Source organism: Pleurotus ostreatus, assembly GCF_014466165.1.
Source record: "Pleurotus ostreatus strain PC9 chromosome Unknown scaffold_8, whole genome shotgun sequence".
NCBI classification, from domain to species: Eukaryota; Fungi; Basidiomycota; class Agaricomycetes; order Agaricales; family Pleurotaceae; genus Pleurotus; species Pleurotus ostreatus.
Genome location: NW_023503163.1, coordinates 571,876 through 595,612, shown reverse-complemented (window position 1 = coordinate 595,612; position 23,737 = coordinate 571,876). Strand labels below are relative to the sequence as shown.

Below are 23,737 nucleotides of genomic sequence, written 5' to 3'. Positions count from 1 at the left end.
GTTGCATTAATGTGATTACGTAATGTGGATATACAATTATCATAAAAGCTAAAACCAAGCCATGTAGCTGGTGTTCGTAAGGTCCAAGGTGAGTGCGCCGCACTCGAGATTAAAGGGTTCATCTTCCGCTATACGAGGCGAGCAAGGTGCGAATGGGTGAGGGAGCAGCCTGGCAAACTCTCCATCTCTAGAGAAGCGATCGCCAGTACTAAATCCTAACGAGTTAAACCCATAAACGTCCGGAAGTCGTTCCATCTCCCACTCCTCTTGGTTATTGTGAGGGGACACCTGCCTCAGCCCGGGGACGTTACGTGAGTGAGCTATGATGTCCTCGGCGCAACGACGCAAACTAGCATGAGCACTGGTGAAACCAGACGAAACGCATCCACGGGCCTCACCGCTGCCTTGCAAGGCGAGGTCAGATCCGTTCTGAGTCGAACGTTGATCGTATGCTAGCTGTGACCGCAGGGTCAGCTTTTCCAGAACCGGCTATATCTTCGCGGTTAGCATAAAGCAATTTAAGCGAGATTATATCTAAACTTACAAGCGCTTTCGCACAAAAAGGCAATAGTTTCGCTGCTCTCCGAAATAGAAGACAAGCCCCTCGCATGGACTGCAAGGCATACGAAGACAGTGGGCTAGCTGGTGCCCGAACCACTACTAAACAGAGTGCAACCTATGATGAGTCCGTGGATACAGTGATTAATGCTCTGCGCCACAAAAGAACAAATGCGATGCTTACCCCAGCAGAGAACGCGTTGAACCAGAAATGTAGAAATCGCGCGGTCAAATCTGCCTCCCAGTTGAATATTTCCTCGGTGGAGGATATCAACGAGGTAGCAGCAATGCATGTTGCAACCACAGATGGTGCGTATTCATGCTCGAGATCGAACTCTCCACCGTTACTCAGGGCCTTCAAGAAGTACCGCCGATGAAGTTGGAGAATTGCTAGAGATCCGATCTGTGTATCAGTGTTGACACGATGGGCCTGATGCGAGCATACCTATTTCAAGCCCTGTTATGGCCACAGCATTCTGCATCCTTAAGGATCGGGTTGGCTTTGACTTTCCTTGTAGCAGGTTTATGGCGGGGAAATCTCTAACTAGAGTATCTAGATGGATTATGTGAAGGTAGGGAGGCGGATCGATTTGTATAGTGGCCTGCAATATTGGATCGAGACAGCCTGCGAGGAATTTCGTCTTCCAGTCGTGGTACAAATAGCCGTCCAAAGATTGACCTTCTTGATACACTTGATACACTGGTTTCCGTGTGTCAATATGTCCGACGTAGAGAGACGGAGGTCGTCCGAGCGATAGGCTCTAGGTGGGACGAGTAAGATATCAGCACGCCTACAAACATTCATTCATTGCAGCCTCACTAGTCGTGTATCGATATTAACGAGTTCCCAGAAAACGGCTCGCCTTCTGTCATCTTCTTCTGGAATCACTTTACTGCGGGAGGTGTCACGGTCTAGAGAGATATGGCTGAGTAGGTGAAAGTGCACGAAAATGGCATGACATACGCAGGCCAAGCTTCACCAAGAATCATGGAAGGATGAATATCGGGAAAAGACAAGATACGGTAGACTTACGCCTTGTGATAGCTTGGCAACAAAGCCCATCAAGTTCCATGCGTATGTTACGGCGTCCTTGTTGTCGGAGAACATCAGTTGATACCATATCATATAGAACTATGACCATGTCGTTAATAGCCGAATATCGGGAAAAGGAAGCGCATCCTAACGATTGTGTGGACTAGATCGAATTCGGGAATGTCTAATAGCGGGATCTCGCATAGAGCGGCGCGAGACAAATGGTGATAAGCTTCACCAGACAGAGAACCTATTGGTTCGCTCTCGCTGACTACACTTCCGATGGCAAGGTTCATTAAGAGCAAAGCTAACCGCCTAGGACTGAGCTCTTCGATGGTGGTGGAGTAAACGTGGTGAAGAAGATTGTCGAGGAATGTATTCGATGAGTCTAGATCGAATCTAAATGGGGTGGTTGACATATCAATGAATTAACAGGTTGCAGGGAACGTACTGCCATAGAGCGTTTCGACGGGCGGCCTGACACAGGGTCTCAGCTTCATTCCGCGGTGGTAAGCAATCACGAATTCGTTTCCTCAGTTTCAAGTCAATCGCCCAAGGGACTGGGAAGGTGGAGCTCAATTGAAGCAAGTCATTAGGGACTTCTGAGCAAGCTGAGGAAGCGCGTGATCCTGAGTTTGACTGTAATGCGACCGTCAGTATTTTTACTTCTCTGGCGGGCTATCGGCCTACAACAACAAATGTATCCTGGTGAAATGTGCTAATAGAAAATAAGGATGAACGGCATAGAAGCCTATTTACTCACCTCTCCAGAGTCGTTCAAGCGAGACCGATTCTGCCCGAAAATAAATGGTGGTTCTTCTGGGTGATTGTCCGTTGGATGGGGGTTAACAGCCGAAGGAAGTGAGCTGGGAATTCCCTCAGTTTCGGTGCTGAAAGTCGACTTGATTCGAAGAAGCTCTGGCGCTAAAAGGGGGTGGGTATCTGGCGAGCTACGTGCCTGGAGTACCTCAAGTGCTTCTTCCAACAATTTAACCCGGTCACAGAGCTGGTTAATTTTTTCATGTAACTGTTCGGTGTTGGCAAGAATGAAGCTGCGCGTGACAAGGATCAACATCGCGCACTCTGCATGACTAAACGGGTGGGCCCTACCGGCTACCTCTGCCTGATGTGAGCGTGCCTACAAACATCATCAATACGCGATTTCGAAGCCGATAACATCGAACATACCATCCGGGCATATTTCCGCACATCCACGTTTACAGCACGACTGACAGCGTGCCCTTAGATGCTGTAGGCGGAATTGATCTGCAGTTACTCACTTGACAAGGGAACACTCGGTCGCACTGAACCCCCCGACGTTAGATGTGAATACATGTGCGTGCTAGCAGTCGGCGCACCTTCAATTTCAGTCTACAAGGCATTCGATGAGTTTGGAGGCGTACTCAACACTGACAGCACGCACCGTCTACACTCGTTACAAGAGAGGGTTTTACTTGAACGCGCCTCCTTCCTGTAAACCGCGGTGGAGACGTTTTCTTGTTTACTAGCAGTCGAGCGTGCCGCGACGGGGAGGGCCGTTGTACCTGCTCCAGTTTCTTTGGGCATCGATATCTGACCAAGGTCAGCGAGGGCACCTCCAATAGCACCGGGTGCATCTGGGCTAGATCTTGCCCTCTTCGTAGGTCTGTCGTATTCGTTATCCGTGTAGCTATTCATCGCAACGTGCAGAGAGCGGCGCCGGCTCGTCAAAGAGGTGTTTCTGGAGATCCAGTGTAACAACTTCAAAGAATTCGAAGGGGCAGATGGGGCGGCTCCGCGAAGCAGTGATAAACAAGCAGAAAGGAAGAACGTCGGAAGGACCACTATCCAACATATACACGCTGGCGCTAAACAGCTCAAGGACTCTGCCTCGCGACCATGTGCCTGAGCTGAGGCCTGTATAACATCAATCTTATCAGTCAGCACTGGGCAAACGTCCTCCACCAATGGGGACCACTCACTACCAACTCTAGATGCCGCATTAACATTTCCCGAAAGAATCGGTGCCGGCGCAAACGGCAGTAAAACCAAGACCAATGGAACCTATGTCTTGGCGCCTCCGATTTAGGCACAGGGCCCTAAAGTCAGGGTAAGCATAGTTCAGTCACTGGTCCTCGCCCGCCGACATGCCCCTTCCTAATAGATACAAGAAGTTCTATACCACGCCGATACGACGCACAGTAAGTATCGACTAGCGTGGTCACGAATGTAAAGCATTGAATGAATAATATAGAAAGCACAACATAAGAGCAGAATGGATATACTACAATTGTTTCGAAAAGCTAGTCCGCCCATAACATCCACCCTGCATAAATCCGGGGGAACAAAAACAACCTCATATATTACTCACAATCATAGAAAGAATGGACGGCACTCAGAACCATGCCATCCAGTTCTGGCTGCCGTCATTCCAGGTCTGGTTCAACGCGCCGAAGTCGAAATTGATACTTTCCACGACAGCCATGCGCGACGCCGGGTTCAACCCTACGTTGATCGCTGTTATGCCTGGACCGTTGCCTGGTAAAACTCCGTGCAACATCGAACCATCGTAAAGGTCCGGAAGAACGGGTGACATTTCTTGACTCGGACTGAGCTTCGGCGGTGGACTCCATGAATGGCTGGGAGGGCATGGCGTTGCTCTGCTGGCCTGCGTTCGTTGTGCGCATTGACAAGGTTTCCTAGATGGGAATAGGATCATTGCCCGTTGATGTACTTCAGCTATGCATTGTGACAGTGATCGGTGAGCATTCGCGAATGAATCGGGCGAGAGTTGTTGATTCTGCTGCTGCATCATCGCCTCTTGCACAGGGTCATCGGACAACGTGTGACGAAGCGCCAAAGATGGGACGTCGTCCCCCTCTGCCCACCGGGTATAAATGTGATTAGCTTTCACCACCAATGTGTCCAGGATCGGCTGCAAGGAGCGAGATGTTACGACATGCCGCGATGTGGTACAAAGATAGGCTTACGATAACTTGCATCGCTCGGGGGCAAGTATCCTTCGCGGCCTCGAACAGAATCCTCGCACGCTCTAACTCCTGAAGCGCCGCTGGAGAAAGGCATGTAAAAGGTGCGCGTGACACGAGAAGGCACAGCGCAACCTAGAATGGAAGGTAAACAAACAAGGAGAAGGTTAAGGTGTCGCTGGTTGCTTACCGCCGCACTGAATGCATTGGACCAGAAAGCCAATATTCTAGACGTTAAGTTAGGCTCTCGCCTGAACAGCGCCTCGACCGTTGCAATCATCCGTGAAGCACTCAGAAAGACAGCAACAACGGACGGTGCGAACGGATGCCTTCGATTAAACGCCCTCTCGGGCCCACTCAGCGCTCTAGTAAAGAATGTACGGTGGAGTTGGAGGAGCACTGTGATGAAGTCGGATAAATATAGGTGGGTGAAACGCTGCCGGTAAACAGGGGTACACTTACCTGCCTCTAAAGCAGTACTCAGACTTGCCTTCTGCATCATCAATTGCCGCGAATGGGTAGCGCCTGATCTCAACGGTGGTGGCACTGTGAACTCTCGAATGCGTGTATCGAGTTCAATAACTTGCGCATAGTCGAGGGATGAAGGCGGCCCGGAGATTAATTCGAGCACGGGGGAGAGGCAGGAGATGTACGACGAGTGTTTCCATTCTTGGACTGAAACAACTTCTGTTAGTGATCAACTCCCGAAGGATGAAGACAGGAACAAACAGAAGTGAAGACTCTCAGCGGGGTCACAGCCTTCAACAGGCAAATATGACGGTCGCTTGCAGTCCACATGGTTGCGAATGAGAGATGGGGGTCGGCCTAATGAAAGCGACTACCGCAACATCAGAACACCTATGACGGGCATAGCGTCGAAGACCTACTAATCGGGCGTCCAGGTACAAGAGCTCCCAGAATAACGACCGCCTCTTTTCAACCTCTTCCGGAATCATTTTCGACTTGACGCCATCACGATCTATCAATGATATGAACGGAGAGAATTGGCAATTCGAAACATGGGAACTCACGGAGACCAATGCTTTGGGCCAACTTAGCAGTCAGACCCATCAACCCAAAAGCGTACCCAGCGGCCTTTTTGCGATCTGAGAATACCAACAGGTACCATATTTCGTAAAAGAGCGCTATGATGGTGTCGATGTTTGTCTCCTCCATGACCGGTATTTCGCACAGTGCAGCACGGGCGAGGTGATGGTATTGTTCGGCGCGACTTTCAAGCACCTGCAAGGCATCTAATGGAGAGGTCGAATGTTGATACTGGGGCTCCGTGAGATCAACCAGCGTCCCCACAGCCATAATCATCAGCAGTAACGACAGTCGGCGTGGACATAGATCATGGATAGACGAAGTGTAGACGTGGTTTATGAGGTTGGGTAGGAACGTTTCGTTGGGGTGGGGATTGTATCTTAGAGATGAAGTAAGTATTAATTGCTGATACTGCTTGTTGCTAAGAATGAGTCCTGGAAATATGGGACTTACTGCCAAAGAGCGTTTTGTTTCGCTTGCTCCCAAAGATGCTCAGCCACATGCCTCGGGGGAAGCTTACTCCGAATGAATTCTCTAACCTTCGGATTTGGCTCTGGAGACACATTTCCGCTGATGGGGAAACTATCGCTCAAGCGCATGATCTCGGGTGTTAGCAATTTATCATAATTGAGTGCAGAGGCGGAATATAGTGACGGGGAGTCTTTGGTGTCCTGCTTGATCGAATATTAGCATCACTTACAATATTACAGGCCACGAGACCTACGCGTTTCTGATCGGGTTGGCTTGCGTATTCGAATCTCGTAGAATCCACGTCCATTTGTCCAGACTTGTCGTCCGTGTGATTATCGTGGCCGCCATCAGAAGGCGTCGAGGAGGTGTGGCCCCCGTGAGCGGATTCATTACCACCCTTCTGTGTCCCGCCGTATAAACCCATAGTGCTCTTGATGTTGAGTAGCTCATTCGAAGCCAACAAAGGATGGGTCTCCGTGTTGATGGAGGAATGGATCTCCTCTAGGGCCTCTTCCAGAGAGCGAATACGGTCACTCATTTCGATAATTTTCGAATGTAGTTGTTCAGTGTTAGCTAGGATGAAGCTAATCTTTATGTAAATCCGGGTTTCAATGGTGTAACGATATATGGACGAACCGTGTCCCCTTCCCCGACACCAGTACACCTGCCAGGATGTCAGACCTTACGACCTTGTTAATGAGAGTGGTTCGTACCTTCTGGGCATATTTCCGCGCAGCCTCTCTTCTTGCACGACGCGCATGGAAATACTCGGTCACACTAGCGGTCAGCACATCAGTATCCAACATCATAGAGCTTGTCGTATGATCCTTACTCTGAGTTTCAGCCTATATGCGCATAGCGCAGTGAATACGGGTAGCTCGAAGCGGTCCCCAGCACCAACATGCTCACCGTCGGCATTCAGCACATGATAGAGGCGTCTGTGGTCACTCTGCTCAGGGAAGCGTCGGGCTTGAAGTCAAGGATGACACACACCTTTTTACCCCCCTTCTTCGCCACAATGCCATCCGCTATGAAAATGTGATCTAATTGCGCCGGTGCGGACGGGGATGCCTCTTCAGGAACGTCCCTGGTGCTGCCACCCTTTCTCGGCCTCTTGGAAGGCCTGGTATCGAGCTCGGCCGGAGACGCATGTTCAAGAGAAACGGTGATGATGTTCTCTGCGACAGAAGGGGCCATGAAATAATGGGGGTCGCAGGAATGCGTGGTATTCGGGAGGTAGAGTTTATGGGCAAGGGAAGTGATTTAACTGCTCCAGATGGATCAACGTGACCATGGGTGTGGGATAATCTTCGCTCCCGCTGCCGAATCAGGATCTCGCTCCCTCTGTTCCTTCTGCGAAAAAGTCGGATGTCTCGCCTCGACGTTGGCTGTGGGCGCGAAACTTGCTTCAAAAGTGAAGAATGGTGTCCTGTGCTCGCCTTCAAGCTGTCTTCAGCTGCAGTCGATTTTTTTCCCGACTCTCTTTTGCTGAGATCTTTGAATTAGTATGAATCTCCGAGGAATCATATCATACCCACCCTCTCACACACCCACGCTTGCCTGTCACTCGATGCCCCTATTCATACAACCCACCGCGCCTCCCCGTCAGCGCCGTAGGCCAGCCCCCTTCTTGCTTCGTACGCTCATCGTTAGCCATGCTGCTAGAGTGCTGATACAAGCCTTCATTCTTCTACATCGTTTTACCATCTCTATTAATATTAGCGCCATCAGCATCCATCGCCTTCAATCCGATATCGATGAATCTATGTGTATTTCTTCACATATGGAGAAACGCTTCGTGGAGAATCGTTGTTAACATCATGGAAGGCTCCGTCGTATTTATAAAGTGAAAACTTTGGCGCACGCTAGTGCTTCCGCCAATCACAACTTCTTTTTATGGTCATGTCGACTGCGCATGCTGACTGATTTTCCACCCACATCAATGTACGTCGCATCCTACTGACAGCGAAAGACAACGATCTAAAGAGCCCAGAGTTACTGTCAGTCATCGTTGGCGCCAGTGCCTGTATCAGTCACTTTCTTGTTGTTTATATAGGGGTACACGTGATGGACTTCGCGAACTGAACAAAATACAAAGCTCAGGTTCAGGGCTCCTTCTTCAAACACTACTTATCGTCCCCTTCGGGGTGACATACGAAAAAATTGGAACGATACAGAGAAGATTAGCATGGCCCCTGCACAAGGATGACACGCTTTCCCGGAGTGGTAGACCTACGGGTCTCAATATTTATTTTGCCATTTGCTCGGATTATCCCTACGTGAATGCTTGAACAGGCCCACCAAAAGCATGCATGTAGAAAGCCCGAGAGCTCTTCGCCGCTCATTTTCAGTTCCCTCTACTTGTTTTGCATCATCCGAAGCGCAGATGCATTAATATCCGCTCCAAGAGCTACAGCGTATTACATTTAGAGAATATCGGCTGTAATGTACCAGTTCCCAGTCGTCCTGTGGCAACCCCAATTTCAAGGACTGGTCGGTGGGGTCAAGCACTCAGTGATCAGGCCGTGGACGACTTTGCAGCCTTTGGCGACAGCAATCTTGACTGAGTCCAACACTTTGCCTTTGTCGATCTTGCTCCCTATCTTGCTCAACACGCCGGGTTCCGCCTCTGGCTTGGCCGGGGCCGCAGGTTTAGCAGCGGCGACGAAGTCAAGGTTCTGGGAGTAGGATGGGACAGCTAAGGAGTCTTCCTTGGCCTCCATGGCGATGGGGCTAGCCATGGTGAAGGCTGCGAGAGCGATGAGGATGACGGCAGGACGCATGGTCGACTCTATTGGACGCTAGTCAGTTATGTGCGTTCGGGGAAAGAGAAACGCGGGGCTAACGATAAGCAAGCTTTGATACCTAGAAAAGATACGGAATGATCAGTTCGGTCGCTTGCGATCGCGTATGAGAGAACACTTACTCTGGAGGGAGATGTGGGTTGCTGAGGATTACAAGTTGATCTGGGCTCCTTATAACTAGACTCGGCCATGCAGCAGCGACCATCTAGCCTGTATGCCCTGTCAAGCTAGACCGACAGCTGAATTGCTCATGGGCAGCTGGTGGCCGCAGCGTGCGTCCAGCAGCACGCGCTAAAAGGCACTATCTGCAAGATCATCAGATTAGCATGCAGCATTGGAGCCTTCAGCTAGCTCAAGCTTGAATGTCGATTGCCGTTTCTTCTCGCAGGCCAACCACGCTTCTTGAAAGTTGACGTTCAGGTTCCTGAGGGGATGTCACTAGCATCTGAAAGACTATGGAGTCTAAAAGCGTGAACAGACATCTTGCATGGATCCTTGTTCGGAGCCCACGGGGTTGAGAGAAGCGCCCACTTCGAGTTCAAACTTGAAACTACTTGTCGTCGTGCTTGGTGAGTAGCGCTCCAGAAGCGGTCCAAAAGAGAGTGACTCGCTGCTCACTGTGTCCATTGCAGCCATGACAAGCAGAACGAGCGTCGAGCAGCTATACAGCAACTCGATCCACGTTTCCACGAGCCAATTACTCCGACTGACACCTCAATCCTCTCTCAGCCCATCGCCAAACTCATTGAGAACGTTCACTCAGGCGAGCTCACACCTCTCACGGTCCTCACGGTCCTCACAGCCTATACCAAGAAAGCCCTAGCCGCCCACGCACAAACCAACTGTCTCTCAGAAATCCTTGTGGAGTCTGCGCAGAGGTGGGCTAACTCCTCCAAGTTCAGCGCAGAGAACTTGAAGGAGAAGAGGAATTTGGAGAGCCTCCCGCTTGCAGGAGGGCCTGTAAGTTTAAAGGACACCGTAGGAGTGGAGGGGTATGATTCTTGTATAGGGTACTCGGCGTGGGTGGGGAAGCCTTTCCCGCGTCACAGTGCCCTAGTCAGGCTCTTGCTCGATGCCGGAGCCGTCCCCTTCGTCAAAACCACGATCCCGATCACGAATCAACCTTACAACAAAGGATACTCTCCAGGCGGCTCATCGGGCGGTGAAGCAGCCCTCCTGGCGTACGGCGGTTCGCGCGTCGGTGTGGGCACAGACGTAGCAGGGAGTGTGAGGGTGCCGGCCCATTATTGCGGGGTCTATTCGATTCGGAGCTCGGCACAGAGATTTTTGAAGGCAGGCAACGCAACAAGTATGCCCGGGCAGGAAGGCGTGTCGCCTGTCTATTCGCCCATGGCGCGTACACTGGATGATCTAGACACGTTCTGGCAAGCCGTCATGTCCATGAAACCGTGGAAATATGATCCTCGGTTAGTGTAACAGGATACATTGTTTCTCTAAATTAACTCTACCTGACTCGATCACTACTGACAGGTCTTACCTATCTTGAAGGACGGACGGCGTTGAAATGGGCTGCCATATGGGATGACGGTAAGTCCGCCCAACAGTTTTCGAAGTACAATGTATTGACCCTTCCTCCCAGAAACGACCCGGGGCTCTCCGGGACAGGCCTTAATCTCGCCGCTCAACTTTTGCTCGCTGACGGAGGTTCGTACCACACTTTTACTCCCCGCACGGTTGAGTTCATTCCCCGTCTGTCATTGCAGGCAAAGTCGCCATTAAACCCGTTCGGTTCGGAGAGTTCAACGACCCAGGCATGGTTCAGGCGATGCGCATGTTCTCCCTCCCGCGCCCTCAGTATCCTTTACTCCTGGTTTGTCCGCTACATCTACCGGGATCCCCTGTACGCGGTCCTCATCGCGGGGTGGCACGAGAAGCCCATGACTGAATACATGAATCTGGTCGCGCAGAGGGAGGAGTACCGGCTCAAGTGGTTTGAAATGTGGAATGGCAGTGGAGGGGATGGTGAGAAGGGAGGTGATGGTGGGTGGGATTTCATACTGACGGTGCCAAATGCGTTGCCCGCCGTACCGCATGGAGGGATGAAGGATGGGTGGAAGTCATGTGGATACACTTTTCTGTGGAATTTGGTGAGACCTTTTCCTCTTCCTCCCTCCCTGTCTGTGACCTCTCATGTTCTGCGTTTTCAAGCTCGATTATTCTGCGGGCGTGATGCCCATCATGCACGTCAACAGCGTCCTTGACCGGCTCGCCCCTCGCTTCGCTCCCCGCAACGCTATCGAGAAGGGCGCGTATGATCCAGTGAGCATGAGCGGGCTGCCTGTTGGTGTTCAGGTGATAGGTAGGAGGCTCGAGGAGTTGAAGGTCATGGAGGGTATGAAGATCATAGAGGGATTGCTCACTAAGGAGGGCATTCAGTATGAGGGCATCAAGATTTAAGGAAAGGGAAGAGTTGAGGCGGATGTCAGATTGATCAGTTGTGTATGTTCCCAAGTGCTGTATTCTGTAGTTCTGTAGTTCTGGTCCTTGCCTTTAAGAACCAGCCCTGCCATCGTAGAAGGAACGAAATTAAGGCGCGGTCCCTAGTTCTGGAGAAAACATGAAAGTGGGATGAACATTCACACGGATTGTTGGGGCATTTGATAGTTAGCAGGAAATATAAGTGTGATGAGGTGTAAATATGTATTGTGGTACTGCGGTAGTGGCATAATTGTATAGCCATTTAGTCAACGCTTTTCTGGCTTCGGTTGATCTTGAATCACATTTTGTACGCCCTGCTTCCATACGCCAAGTTCCTTCTCAATAGCCACCAACGCCTCCCTAACATCTTTCCCGACCTCCCCACCGTCGTTCGATTTCCCGAATCCAATCAACAGTTCCTCTCTTGCTCTCATGAGCGTAGTGTACGCAAGCTTAAGCCGCGGTGGGCCTGAAGGAGGAAAAGGCGCCGCCTTGGTGAAGAAATGCGGGTGTGCGTCACCGGGCTGCTGGACCTCTTTTGGAGAGGGTTCGTCAACGGCAAGCAATTTTCCGAGCTGAGTGAGCGCTATGCCTCGAACGGGATGGCCTTCATTTAATACGGCAGTGAGGCCAGATACAGAACGACTCGCGGAGCGGATGGCATCATCAAGGAGGTCTTGTGCTGCCTTGCGCTCTTCCTGGCTACCGGTTAGTGATGACAAGGAGGGTAGCGACGAGATTAAAAGGGATTGTTGTAGGCGAGACAGCCCGAGCAGCGGATGGGTTGACGGCGTCAAACTAGTGGACAAAAGAATAGGTATCAGGTTGTTGGTGAGCTGTTTGGATTTCTCTGGATCTGGGATGATTGTTATGAAGAGCGATAGATATTTTGGGAGTAAGTTCGACGAACCTCTGAATTGGAGCGCTGTTGCTTTATCGAGAGCCTCTTGGCCTACACGAGCGGCGTCAATCACAGCGTCGGTCGATGTTACCACCGCTTTGCACTTGCTGCACCTTACAATATCGGTATCTGATCACCCGGTCAATTTTGTGGAGGATGTGCAGGAAGGTACGAAAGACGCACCAGTGACTGGTAGTGGAGAAGTCCCACCACAAGCTTTCGGGCACCATATTGCGATTCTTGGATCGACACTATCACTCTTTCCCTCATTTTCGCACAGATTACATTTGCAAGTGAAGCTGTACGTCTCCAACAGGAATTGTTGCCGTTGAGACTTGGGCAACGTGGTGTCAATATACGACGTCAAGATCTATATATGGTAAGATGGACCTCTCAAATAGAAAATGATGGGGCAAGTACCTCTTCATCGGCAGCAATGGGTTTGATGGCAATAACTTGCATGAGTGGCTCCTGAGCTACGCTCCCAGACGATCTAGGAAATACAACCACGGCATTGGGATCACAAGAATGGTTGATCAAGGCAACTGCCGGTGAGACACATACTCCCAAAGGCGTGAGCGATGGTGAAGTAAGAGTGAACGAATTTGTAGTGAACTAGGTAAAAAAATGTCAGAATGCGTACTTCGCCTTTACCAGCCGTAGAGGTTCACATACTCGTGATATGACGTCCACCAAATCCGCAGCAGAAGCAATGTCGAACTCAGCGAGGTCAGTGGGGGACAAAAGCCCGAGGTACTGCACAATTGAGTGGGCCAAGTGCGTGTGAAATTCGGTAGTAGATGGTTGCAGAGTCGAAGAGCGGTCTTTGGGATGGGATCAGAGACACAGGTAGCGTCACGTCGGCAAGGGGAACGTACGAGACTGCATAGCGTTGATCTCCCTAGCCTACGCCCATTGTTAATCGGAGGTGAAACAAACGCTGTTAATTTTTCACCCAATCGCTGCTCGCGCCTGCCTTCTTTCTTTTCCAAAGCAGACGACCAAGGCATCGAATCGCGTCGTTCGGGATGGACGCCTCTGCAGATGGGGCCGCAGCTGCCCAACGTTTCAGGGCGATACATTCAAGCTTGTGGAAGCTCCAATCACGGTTTTGACAGTCCTACGGACAGGAATAATCAACTCCAAGCGCCCAATGGCAATCGTAGGTCACCGACAGCATCGCAGTACCACACTGTTGTGCACTGTGTGCACCTCTGCAGGGCCGTTGGAGGAGTCGGCCTGAAGCAAGCGGAGCAATGGGAATCCAGATATGTGTTGGATAATGCTGCTAGCTTGGGTTTGCAAGACAACAATGTGGTTCCTTTCGGATGCAAGATATCAACGCGCGGCGATAATCCTGTAGTAATTGCTCACCTATATTGAGGGTTGCCTTCGTCCATATTCCTCGACCAGCCTCATCGGATGAGCGTATTTCCAGCGACTTCGGAATGTAATTGAACAGCCCATTCTCGTCGTGGACTCCCTGCTTGAATGGAGAAATGGATGAAACATGGGATACGGCGGCATCACTTTCATGAGACTTGACATACGATTTTGTTTCTTTCCTGTGTCGAGAAGTACTCAGAGCTGTGAAGGACGCCATCGAAGTCACCGTATAGACCCAGCTGAGAATTAGCTTGCCAGGTCCCCGGCAATAGGGCCGGCACCCTTCAGCTAGCCCAAAAAGGCAGTATAGTATAACTCCGCTCCACGATGCATCTCCTGCCAACCTTCTGCTGCCTACCATGCCACCACGATCACCCCGCAAACGCGTCGCGCAGGTGCTGTCCGACGACGATGGTCCATCCGGCGACAACTCCGACTCGAGCTCCCAATCAGCTCATGGAGAAGGTGGCGATTTTATGGTCCAAACCAACTTTGACTCCTACTTCTCTCATGTGGCTGCAAGATCTCAAACGTCAAATACCGTATTCTCCACCAAAATACCGCCTCTCAGCGCAGAGGAGTACGCGGCTGCCATCAAGCCCGTCACTGCGCGACCTCCACCATTCCGATCGGCCGTCTTCAGCGAGGAGTCGAAGCATGACTTTCACTCGCGGTTCTTGCGGGAACTCCATGAAGGGTTCAACTTGCTGTTCTATGGGTTCGGCTCAAAGCGACAGTACTTGAATGACTTTGCGACCGAACGATGTGCGAGGCTCGGCCATGTGGTGATAGCGAACGGATTCCACCCCGGATTTGGAATGAAGGACCTCCTGTCCTCGTTCAGTGGCCTGCCGGACTTCGACGCGTCCCCATCTCAGGCGACCGTGCAAGAGTACTTTATATCGAGCAAACACCATCTCTACCTCATCATCCACAACATCGACGGCCCCTTCTTCCGCACGACAAAGGCAAAGTCCGTGATCTCGCTCTGGGGCATGAATCCCCATATCCACATCCTGGCTTCCGTAGATCACATCAACGCCCCCCTGCTTTGGTCGACCTCGGAATCATCCGCACGCAAACAAGGGGGAAACAATCGCGGATTCGCCTGGCTCTGGCACGACATTAGTACCCTCTCGTCGTACGACTTTGAGCTCTCTTTCGCAGACCGCACGTCTATACGCGGCGCGCATGGTATCAAAGCATCGGACACCGGCACATCAAGCGCCGTGGCCATGACAGAAACCGCCGCCCTGCACATCCTCGCCTCAGTCACGCAGAAAGCCAAGAAGCTCTTCAAGCTCATGGGTGAGCGCCAGCTGGGGATATCAGACTCGGAGTCGGGACATGATATGCAGCAGGCGGCGATCGAGTACGATGCGCTGTTTAGCCTCGCGCGGGACAACTTCGTGGCGACAAACGATACGGCACTAAGGGCGCTACTAGGGGAGTTCAAAGACCACGGACTGGTGCTGACGGCGCAGAGCTCCGCTGCGGGCGGACAGGCGCTGTGGATACCGCTAAGGAAGGAGAAACTCAGTGCCGTGCTGGGTTCCGCGCAAATGGGGTGATGGACAAGTCAAATCGATCTGGAATAAATCCAGAGCACGAGGTTATTCTTCCAACCCACTTATGAATAATTGAACGTTGTCGCTGACACCGTTAGTGGTCTCACCGGTGTATTGGTGGAGCCGTAGGCTTGAGAGATAGTTTGTTACTTTTACTTTTCACGCTCAGTGCTTTCAGCTGGCCGCTGCCTTGACGTGTATGACATAGATTCAACAAAAAATCAACACTGCGTCTTGATTCGCCCCCAGGACAAGCGAGAGAAACGAGTCGAAGCTTTTGTCGTTGACGAAGTGAATACGTTGCCTAAATTGAAGTTGCATTGCCCTTGTTCGCGAACGCCCTCGTACGTTCCCTCGTCCTTGTATTTGCATCTTCTCACTCTCTGCAGATGAGCATCTTGCCAGGCTGTCTTTCTGGAAAGTCACTAACTCCCCCGAGGACACTCTCATATCACGTCGTTTAACACATATGCACACGATATTTCCCAGGTCAAGGACCTACGGGGAGATTATCCTTCGCGAGGTTCCCTTTGCCCTACACCAATGGGCCTCAGTGGATAGATGTGTATAATTGGCGGATTAGGGAATAAAGTTGTCATTGTACTGAAATTGTTCTAGAGCCAGTTGCGTATTCTAGCGAGATACTAGACAACAGCGCCCAATACTTTCCTTGTAGCTTCAACAATGACCTCCCACTCTGCTTTATGAACTCTGTCCTCGAACGCCTCCTTGCTTTCCCCTCCTTGCATATCGAGTTCCCGAATCAATATAGGTTCCCCGCGATCAACCTCTTTGACTACGCGGTGTACCATTACCCCGGATTTCGTGATCTCTCCCTTCTGAAGGCCTCATATGCGCGATCGATAGCGTGCATTCCGTCGAAAGCACCAGGAAGCGCGGGGTGGAGGTTGATCACTGGGATGGAGTCCTGGCGATCGCCGGTGGCCATCTCCTCTAAGAATCCATCACCAAAGACGTGCATCCATCCAGCGAGCACTACGACGTCGGGGCGAGCCTGCAGCACGATACGTCCCACTTCCCGATCGTAATCCGATCGACCTTTGCCCGGGTGCTCTTTCAGATATGTTTGGAGCGCGATATAGTAGGTTGGGATTGGAGGCGATGCCTGCGATGCGCGGATGAGGCCGTACGCCGCTTTTCGATTAGAGACAACGAGAACTATTGATGAATTTGGTAATGAAGGGGTGTTTATTGCATCGATGAGAGCCTGGAGGTTAGTGCCTGCGAAAGGTATGAGGGCCGTTATACATCGGTCAAGAGTGTCCTACCTGAACCCGACATCAGCACGACAATACGGCGGGTCCTCGATTCGCCTGCATCGCTCGACATCAAGGTTTTAATTATGGTTAACCGCTTCCGATTGGGTCATGTCGCTTTCCGAGTCTCGACTCGGAGGGACAATGTTAGATAATGAAGGCCTGAAGAAACTATCATAGAGTTTATCATGTATCTTACATATCATACATCAACCAAGATACCTTTGGTTCGCCTCGCTCCTATTCCCCGACGCTCGTCGCGGAAGGGTATTGTAGAAGCGCGCGCCTGTTGTGCCATAAGTAGACAGGGGTATAAGTTTTCGGAACCACCAGAATCAGGAGTGCTTGAAGTGCTTCGAATACACGATGGCTCTCTCCTCCTCCTCATTTGACGCGTTCTATGGCAAAATACAGACATCTGCCCTTGATTCTGTTAGAAAATCAGTCGGCATACCTACTGATGTGTCCTTCCACCGATCTGTCGACTCCGTACTTGCGACCCAGCTAGATACACTTTCTACAAGGGTCCTATCTCTGACAAACCGCGTTTTGGGCCTGTCCCAGCTGTCTGCTGGATCCACGTCAAATTCTTCGGGGCGCAAAGGCAAGGACAAGGAAACGCAACCGCTACATGGCCAAGATGATGTGGTAGACAGCTTTCAGTCGCTGGTGGATGTAGTGGATGGATTATTTGAACGCACGGTTCGTTTGTTCGACCTCTGCCGGTACATTAATACCTGAAATCCACGTCTTGACTTAGGATACATGCCTTGATACCTACCTTGGGCGTAACGTTGCTCCGGCGATCGCCATAAACCCGCCTTTGCAAACCTCACGGAAGGTCAGTTTTATATCTTCTGTATTCCAAGGTGAACGGGCACCGAAGATCTAGCTTAGTCCGCGCGTCAACAGGGACCTGTCGTACAGCACGCTGCACATCTCGCGAAACCACAACGAGCTTTCAAATCACCGACGGACAACTTAACCGATGCGCCGTGGTATCCCAATCTTCCGCATAAATACAACGCTCAAGTGCCTTTCGGCTTCGTTTCTGAGGATGAGCCCGAGGAGCCCTGGTATGTGGTTCGCTGCGTATCTACAAGCATAATATCATCTTTGTGCTAGGAAACGCCATCCATATCAATATGAAATCTCTCACCTTAACTACCCCCCGTCGATGTTTCATTCAACGCCGGCCATTCCCCCATCTTCCCTCTCTGCCGACTCTCCTCACACATTTGTGACTACGACGACCGAGCTTCATCATATGCTAGACGATTTACGCCGCGCCGACGCCATTGCCATTGACCTCGAACACCATAGTCACCGGTCGTATAGAGGGTTTGTTTGTCTGATGCAAATTAGCACAAGAGACAAGGACTGGGTGATAGATACGTTGGTGCCGGAAGTGCGGGAGGAGTTGGGCATATTGAACGAAGTCTTCACGGACCCGAAGGTGGTGAAGGTGCGTCGCTAACTTACTCGAGGTAACATCTTTGACTTCATCGTGACAGTAGGTCTTGCATGGGTCTGAGTCAGATATAATATGGCTCCAGCGTGATTTTTCCCTATACATTGTAAACCTTTTCGACACTTTCCACGCCTCAAAAGTTCTAGGTACGACACAACGTTTTGATCCTCGAATCATATTTATGTTTTGTAGACTTCCCTCGACATGGTCTTGCCAACCTTCTCGAGATGTACTGCGACTTCTCGGCCGATAAACAATACCAGTTAGCTGACTGGCGCATTCGGTAAGCCACCTTGACGGATATTATCCACCTAACGCAATTGATGGGCCTCATAGCCCTCTTCCCGATGCCATGATTAACTACGCACGATCGGACACCCATTTCCTCCTCTTTATCTACGACAACCTACGAAATGCTCTTCTTGACCGGGGTCTGTCTCGCTCGCGTTCTCAATCTCAAGCACGGTCTCGTTCGTCCTCCCCTCCGAGCAAAAAGAAGTCGAAATCGCCTTCGCCTCCGGTTAAAATGGGCGAAGGAGATTCTCCGCCGCATGCTCTTCTTCACGAGGTCCTAGCGCGATCATCCATGACGGCATTGAAGGTATACGAGAGGGAGACGTATGACGTGGAGAGTGGCTTAGGCCCTGGTGGATGGGAAGGCCTAGCCAGGAAATGGAATAAGGCGACGCTGTTGTCAGGAGACAACGAACAGGGGAGGGTCTATCGCGCAGTACATGCATGGAGAGATAAAGTTGCTCGAGAGGAGGATGAGAGCACGAGGTACGCTCCTGCTGTTTTCATCCCTTGCATGCGTCTGAAATGTGAGCGATTGATGTGCGGGTGACGTAGATATACTCTCCCTAACCACCATATATTCCAATTTGCAGAACGGCCGCCTATAGATATGGCGGGCTTACTTGCGATGTTTCCTACGTCGCGGGTACCGCCCGTCGTGCGAACTAGGGCACGGGAGCTGCTCGATACCATCCTGAAGGCCGTGCGTGGTGCGCCATCGACATCCGTCAATGCCGACTCCATGGTTGTAGTTAGAGAAGTGGCAGAATCTGTAGCACAAACTGAAGCGCATACTGAAGACGAGCCGAGCCCTCCGACCGACTCTGAGCTGCCTTCCTTGAATTCGGACTCATCGATGCGGATATGGGGCACACAAAAATCCACCGCGTCGAGAACGACGGTATCCACCCTTCTTGGCACCTCGAAAAAGTCAATAGATGACCTCAAGCCACCCGTCTCTGCGTATGTGTCGATGCATAGCTCATTTCTCAACATTGATCGTGCATCTGGGAGCAAGAAGATACCCGCAAACAATTCGTACGCCGAGGAACGCGCAGCAAATTTTACGGAAGTGCTGCAGAGGATCCATGCATCTCTAACCATTATGCCGAAGGCTCCTCAGGTTCATGTTCGCTGTTTTGTCAACGATGACTGCAGAGAAACTCATTTTATTTCTATGCTAGGCACCTCCCGCGACAAATATTGAGGCCAACACGGACGTGGCAGGCGAAGTGTCGACTATGGACGTCGACGCTTCTACAACCCTCCAGCTGGGTGCAGAGATTGCCTTCGTACCCCGATCGGAGCGCAAGACGCTCGCCACTACGGAAGTGGAAGACACTATCATCCTTGTCGGACAGAGGGCAAAGAAGCGCAAGAGAAAGGAAACCAAATCTACCATTAGTGACCTTAACGGTGCCGGTGATCCCCCATCCTCAGCTTCTAGTTCGGCGAAGAAGATTAAAAAGACACGATCTATCGAAGCTGTAGACGAAGGCGATGGCGGTGACGATTCGGAGAAGCCATTCGATTTCTCTTCTGTTCCGAACATATTAGATGACGAGCCGATAAAAGAGGACGCGAGACCAAAGAGACAAAGAAAACAGGGTGGAAAAGGTTTGTTCGGCCTCCGTGTTCACTGTGTTCGAAAGCTGACTATATGGATTAGGTGAAGTATTTGGCTATGGGAATTTCCCTCGACCTCCGAAGGCTCATAGTGAGCTCAGAAGTGGGAACCAGTCGCATACATTCAAGAAGTGATTGTATCATGTCTATTCGATGTCCGACAAATTCGTTGTTGAAGGCGAGTGTGTACGATCGATAACTCGACTAAGCCGGCCCGAGTTTGAACCCAGTTATTCATATTTCAATAATCATATTCCTCCGTCATGACCGAACTTCACTGCTATCTGGCTGCGTCGCGAGTGGCATAGTTTCTTGAGGCAACAAGACAGCTTGGTCGATAGCAACAGGAAGGCCTCGGTGTCGACCACGGATCATTACGATGCAGACAATGAGCTTTGATAGTGGACGGAAAGCGCCAGATAGTGCATAATTTTCCTGACATTAGACAAGACATAAGCCCCAATTAAAAGGGAAAAGGGAAAGAAATGGATTGCATACGGTTGGTGTACCCAAGCTGAGGCCTACAACTCCGTAAGCCGACACCAACTCGAAAACTGATAACGTCAATCGGGAATCCCGAGACCAAGTCAGTGTAAATGCTTACTTATGCTAAAATTGTTAAACCAGGCGTAGTTCTCGATCTTGTCCAAGCTTGGCCGCTATCAACATAGATAGAGGCGACAGGCGAAGAAGTGTGAGACAGAACGACCTACCTCGATTATAGTAACAAGGAATATGGCCAAGGCTATCCACCATATGTCTGTCTCGGCGTCAACGTATATTCAGCGATGCGAGGGATGGAAAGACAAACCAAATGCTAGCTGTCGTCGGGCGTGCAACGCTATGTAGTTTCCCCAGACCCTTGCCCTTGAACCAGACGGCACGAAGCGGTCTTCATCGTGGATCTCAGCGTATATACCCAACGATTGTTCCTCGTAAACATTGGTAGATCGTATGCTGGGGGTTGACAGTAAGAATCAAGAAATCAGCTTAACGAGAGGCAAATTACCTGAGTGCTATGGGATAGACACTGATATACATCATGACCACGTACAGGACCCTGCGTCTTCCGCTAAATGTTATCCACTAGAGTCTAGTGTGCCACTTACTTGACGGCGGGGGCGATAGAGGACATTGCTACAGTGGCAACGCCTGCTGTACGAATGGAGACCGCCTGCAGGACGCCGATGAAGCATTTGAGACCGATGGGTATGGTGGCTAGGTCGGGGTTGTCTATGTCTAAGATGACGAAGAAGAACCAATCGGTGAACCTAATATTAGCGTCAGCTCCAGGTCTTGAACACGAACGATGAACTGGCGTACGTGAGACTAACTACCACGGTCAAGAGATACCAAGTCTGATGGGATGGAAACAAGTATAGGAAGCAACGCCGGGGATGATCTAGAAGAAACTGCAATGTCTCGTACAAGCGGGACTCCCTACGAACGAGACGGCTAATAACCCAACTATATGGGTTCACCATGAGAAGTTGCCTGGAACAGACGGAACTTGTGCTTACATTAAAAAGCGTAGACTGGATGGAAGATGTCAACAAAGAGATGCCAAGGTCTAGATTGATTCGCTTACAATATAGGCTAGAGCACTGCACGGTCAGCAAGCGAGTTTAATGAGGAACGAGAACACGTACAAAACAAGTGTTTCCGGCCAGAATCAGGAAGGCCATAACTATCACCATTACATATGCACGCTGGAAGGGGACCATAGACTGATCGACAAGGGACATGCCATTGTTTGTGTAGGAGGAAATGGATTGGAATAGTGCAAACCTATGATAATCTGGTTCCGTAAGTAGCGCAAGTTGGAGGTAATAAATACCCCACCATGGAGGAGGTATTCGTCTATGAACCTGGGGCGGTACAAAATTTGAGCTCCACTTGTGTGTAGAAATATACGGTGCGAGGATTATAAAAGCGATGAGCTGTAGACCAATATGATACTGTGTGGGGGCCGTTAGGAGGTTGGGAGTATATGAGGACAGAATACATACGCAAGGAACCAATATCAACAAAGCATTGAGTGCCCGGTACTCCACACCCCCGAGCTCTATGAGCTGCTCCTCGCTTTGCAAGTAGAATGTCGAGTTTCGACCAATTATGGGATTAAATCTAAGGTAACTTGGGGGTCGTTGGATTTCAGGTCGTCTAGGATGATTGGTTGAATGACTGCGGCTGCTGAGTTTGCGAACAAGCTGAGAAAATATTTCGTCGGGCATCGGGAAGCCTCCGAATCCGCGGTTCAGAGATGAGACAGTGCGGATGCTTCGCGGACGAGGGGTCATGGATTGTCGGTGTGTGGATCCTACATCAGTGTAGTCATGGTGAGTTGACGAGGAAATCAAAGAAGAAAGACAAGCAGAACTTCGCTCTTCTTCTATCCTTGCATGCAATTCGCCTCTGGTGTCTCTTACAACAGGTGGTTGGGTTGGAGGTGGGGACCATTCCATGATGTGCGACGTATAAGGACGCCGAAAGCGCCCCCGATGTCGTATAGAATCATTGGAATCAAGGTCAACTGGGAAGAGCGTCAGGGTATGTCCCCTCAAACATTAATTGGAGGCGCACAATTGATCAATGGCATGTCGGCCCCAGGGTCGGAAAAGCGACGCGTGAAGCTGGGATAATAGATTGGAATCGCGAATATTGGGAAGATGGCCACGGGACGTACCCTCCTTTACGACCAAGCGAGGCGTCCAGCGGAGGGTTTTCTTCCTTTCCATCCTTATTCGAGCTGTGGTGGGGTGAGATGCCGGGCTTCTGGAGTATGGATACTGGGTGATGGACATTCGTCTGCTGTATTCCGATCTTCTCGTTCAACGTCTCCATCTCAGGTCGTACATTGTGAGTGCTGACGCGAGATTCTCCGCTCGTTTCTCGTGAAAGCTCCGGGACCGCATCAAGATGCTCGTGATGTATGAATGTCCTAGAATCTCCTCGGCGAATGAGATCGTCAGTCGCGGAGGCCGCGATGGCAGTCTTGAAAGTCTTCGCGAAGTGATACCTATGACGGTTGGCGATTAACAACAAGCTCGATACTGAGATGATGATGAATAGCAGACCTTCTAACTAGTACGACCAGCCAGGATACAACGACCTATTACGTGTTTCAGCAGATGTCACGGCGCTGCGTTGGGCTGGATACGCACCGGACTTCCCATACACATCTGCATGAAGATCAGGACTTGCTGCCAGGGCGTCAAGTAGCTCAGTTCCACGGTTTCGAGGCCACAATTGGTGAACGCGCTGACACATATGAACAGTGCGTCGACATAGTCCACGTGCTGTCGTCCGTTGCTCGCGTAGAAGATTCCCGAGAAAACCAGCGGCAAGAGGGTGCTAGAAAGCTATAGTCAGAGCTCAAAGAATGTCACACTGGAGGACTTACAACGTCAAGACGTGAATGCGGTAGAAGTTGAGATGTCCACGCACTGAGGCCCACAGTTTGAGTCTTGCCATTTCCTCCAGAACTGCTGAATCCTAGCGGGCTGCCCACTGCACTTGAGTCGCAGTAGTAGGATGTCGAGAAGACGACGTGGTGATTGGTCAAGGACCTCTAGTCCATTCAGCGTGTCAAATCAAGCCGCGTCGTCGAGAGGATACACTTGGATGCAGTGTCGTTTTCTTGGTCGCCTGGTTTCCTGTCTCCGTCGCTGCTGGCCAGGCGCGACGTCAAATGGAGAACTTAAGCATTCAGGCACTTTAAGCAGCGGCGCCCTCAACCGTCGACTAACATCGTGATGTTTACTGACCCGCCGGATGAGATGCGACATAGAGCAAACCTTTTGCTAGGCCACGGCTATAGGTAACACAAAAGCTATTTGCAGAGTGAGTTTCATGAGCATGAGCTACTATGAGTCGAAGCATGATCATTTTCCCGC

The 23,737-nt window shown here is 50.8% G+C and overlaps 9 protein-coding genes across 9 annotated transcripts; 3 read left to right on the top strand and 6 right to left on the bottom strand.

The window, feature by feature from the left end:
- Positions 1–48: 48 nt before the first annotated feature.
- PC9H_010505 (uncharacterized protein) lies at positions 49–3,268 on the bottom strand (the record flags this gene model as incomplete). Its single annotated transcript, XM_036779998.1, has 15 exons — positions 49–489; positions 545–676; positions 743–948; positions 1,004–1,319; positions 1,379–1,470; positions 1,523–1,532; positions 1,592–1,690; positions 1,744–1,990; positions 2,043–2,230; positions 2,355–2,643; positions 2,702–2,729; positions 2,780–2,819; positions 2,872–2,895; positions 2,950–2,962; positions 3,015–3,268. 15 exons carry the CDS (start codon positions 3,266–3,268, stop codon positions 49–51), a joined length of 2,379 nt encoding a protein of 792 aa, XP_036627381.1.
- A 697-nt stretch (positions 3,269–3,965) lies between these two features.
- Positions 3,966–7,272, bottom strand: PC9H_010504 (uncharacterized protein; the record flags this gene model as incomplete). Its single annotated transcript, XM_036779997.1, has 14 exons — positions 3,966–4,505; positions 4,561–4,692; positions 4,748–4,956; positions 5,020–5,232; positions 5,287–5,395; positions 5,445–5,536; positions 5,589–5,983; positions 6,058–6,278; positions 6,329–6,659; positions 6,712–6,739; positions 6,789–6,852; positions 6,908–6,920; positions 6,985–7,013; positions 7,069–7,272. The coding sequence occupies 14 exons, from the start codon at positions 7,270–7,272 to the stop codon at positions 3,966–3,968; spliced, it is 2,580 nt and encodes an 859-aa protein (XP_036627380.1).
- A 1,286-nt stretch (positions 7,273–8,558) lies between these two features.
- On the bottom strand, positions 8,559–9,070 carry PC9H_010503 (uncharacterized protein; the record flags this gene model as incomplete). Its single annotated transcript, XM_036779996.1, has 3 exons — positions 8,559–8,866; positions 8,922–8,940; positions 9,002–9,070. 3 exons carry the CDS (start codon positions 9,068–9,070, stop codon positions 8,559–8,561), a joined length of 396 nt encoding a protein of 131 aa, XP_036627379.1.
- A 296-nt stretch (positions 9,071–9,366) lies between these two features.
- PC9H_010502 (uncharacterized protein) lies at positions 9,367–11,297 on the top strand (the record flags this gene model as incomplete). Its single annotated transcript, XM_036779995.1, has 6 exons — positions 9,367–9,452; positions 9,512–10,306; positions 10,480–10,544; positions 10,604–10,710; positions 10,871–10,987; positions 11,049–11,297. 6 exons carry the CDS (start codon positions 9,367–9,369, stop codon positions 11,295–11,297), a joined length of 1,419 nt encoding a protein of 472 aa, XP_036627378.1.
- Positions 11,298–11,584: 287 nt separating this feature from the next.
- On the bottom strand, positions 11,585–13,822 carry PC9H_010501 (uncharacterized protein; the record flags this gene model as incomplete). Its single annotated transcript, XM_036779994.1, has 9 exons — positions 11,585–12,174; positions 12,229–12,348; positions 12,403–12,589; positions 12,640–12,834; positions 12,895–13,043; positions 13,098–13,125; positions 13,175–13,339; positions 13,395–13,540; positions 13,594–13,822. 9 exons carry the CDS (start codon positions 13,820–13,822, stop codon positions 11,585–11,587), a joined length of 1,809 nt encoding a protein of 602 aa, XP_036627377.1.
- Positions 13,823–13,964: 142 nt separating this feature from the next.
- ORC2_2 (Origin recognition complex subunit 2) lies at positions 13,965–15,176 on the top strand (the record flags this gene model as incomplete). The annotated part of the gene is made up of 1 exon (XM_036779993.1): positions 13,965–15,176. The coding sequence occupies one exon, from the start codon at positions 13,965–13,967 to the stop codon at positions 15,174–15,176; it is 1,212 nt and encodes a 403-aa protein (XP_036627376.1).
- Positions 15,177–15,984: 808 nt separating this feature from the next.
- On the bottom strand, positions 15,985–16,563 carry PC9H_010499 (uncharacterized protein; the record flags this gene model as incomplete). The annotated part of the gene is made up of 2 exons (XM_036779992.1): positions 15,985–16,458; positions 16,546–16,563. The coding sequence occupies 2 exons, from the start codon at positions 16,561–16,563 to the stop codon at positions 15,985–15,987; spliced, it is 492 nt and encodes a 163-aa protein (XP_036627375.1).
- A 253-nt stretch (positions 16,564–16,816) lies between these two features.
- RRP6 (exosome nuclease subunit) lies at positions 16,817–19,976 on the top strand (the record flags this gene model as incomplete). The annotated part of the gene is made up of 10 exons (XM_036779991.1): positions 16,817–17,152; positions 17,211–17,291; positions 17,348–17,526; positions 17,576–17,915; positions 17,968–18,067; positions 18,114–18,204; positions 18,258–18,701; positions 18,771–19,338; positions 19,400–19,832; positions 19,885–19,976. 10 exons carry the CDS (start codon positions 16,817–16,819, stop codon positions 19,974–19,976), a joined length of 2,664 nt encoding a protein of 887 aa, XP_036627374.1.
- Positions 19,977–20,102: 126 nt separating this feature from the next.
- On the bottom strand, positions 20,103–23,315 carry TRK1_3 (low affinity potassium transporter; the record flags this gene model as incomplete). The annotated part of the gene is made up of 18 exons (XM_036779990.1): positions 20,103–20,276; positions 20,340–20,395; positions 20,446–20,500; positions 20,555–20,601; positions 20,653–20,798; positions 20,851–20,901; positions 20,951–21,112; positions 21,165–21,308; positions 21,362–21,376; positions 21,430–21,437; positions 21,491–21,799; positions 21,851–22,161; positions 22,222–22,374; positions 22,425–22,474; positions 22,528–22,860; positions 22,919–22,953; positions 23,006–23,195; positions 23,245–23,315. The coding sequence occupies 18 exons, from the start codon at positions 23,313–23,315 to the stop codon at positions 20,103–20,105; spliced, it is 2,310 nt and encodes a 769-aa protein (XP_036627373.1).
- Between the last annotated feature and the right edge of the window lie 422 nt (positions 23,316–23,737).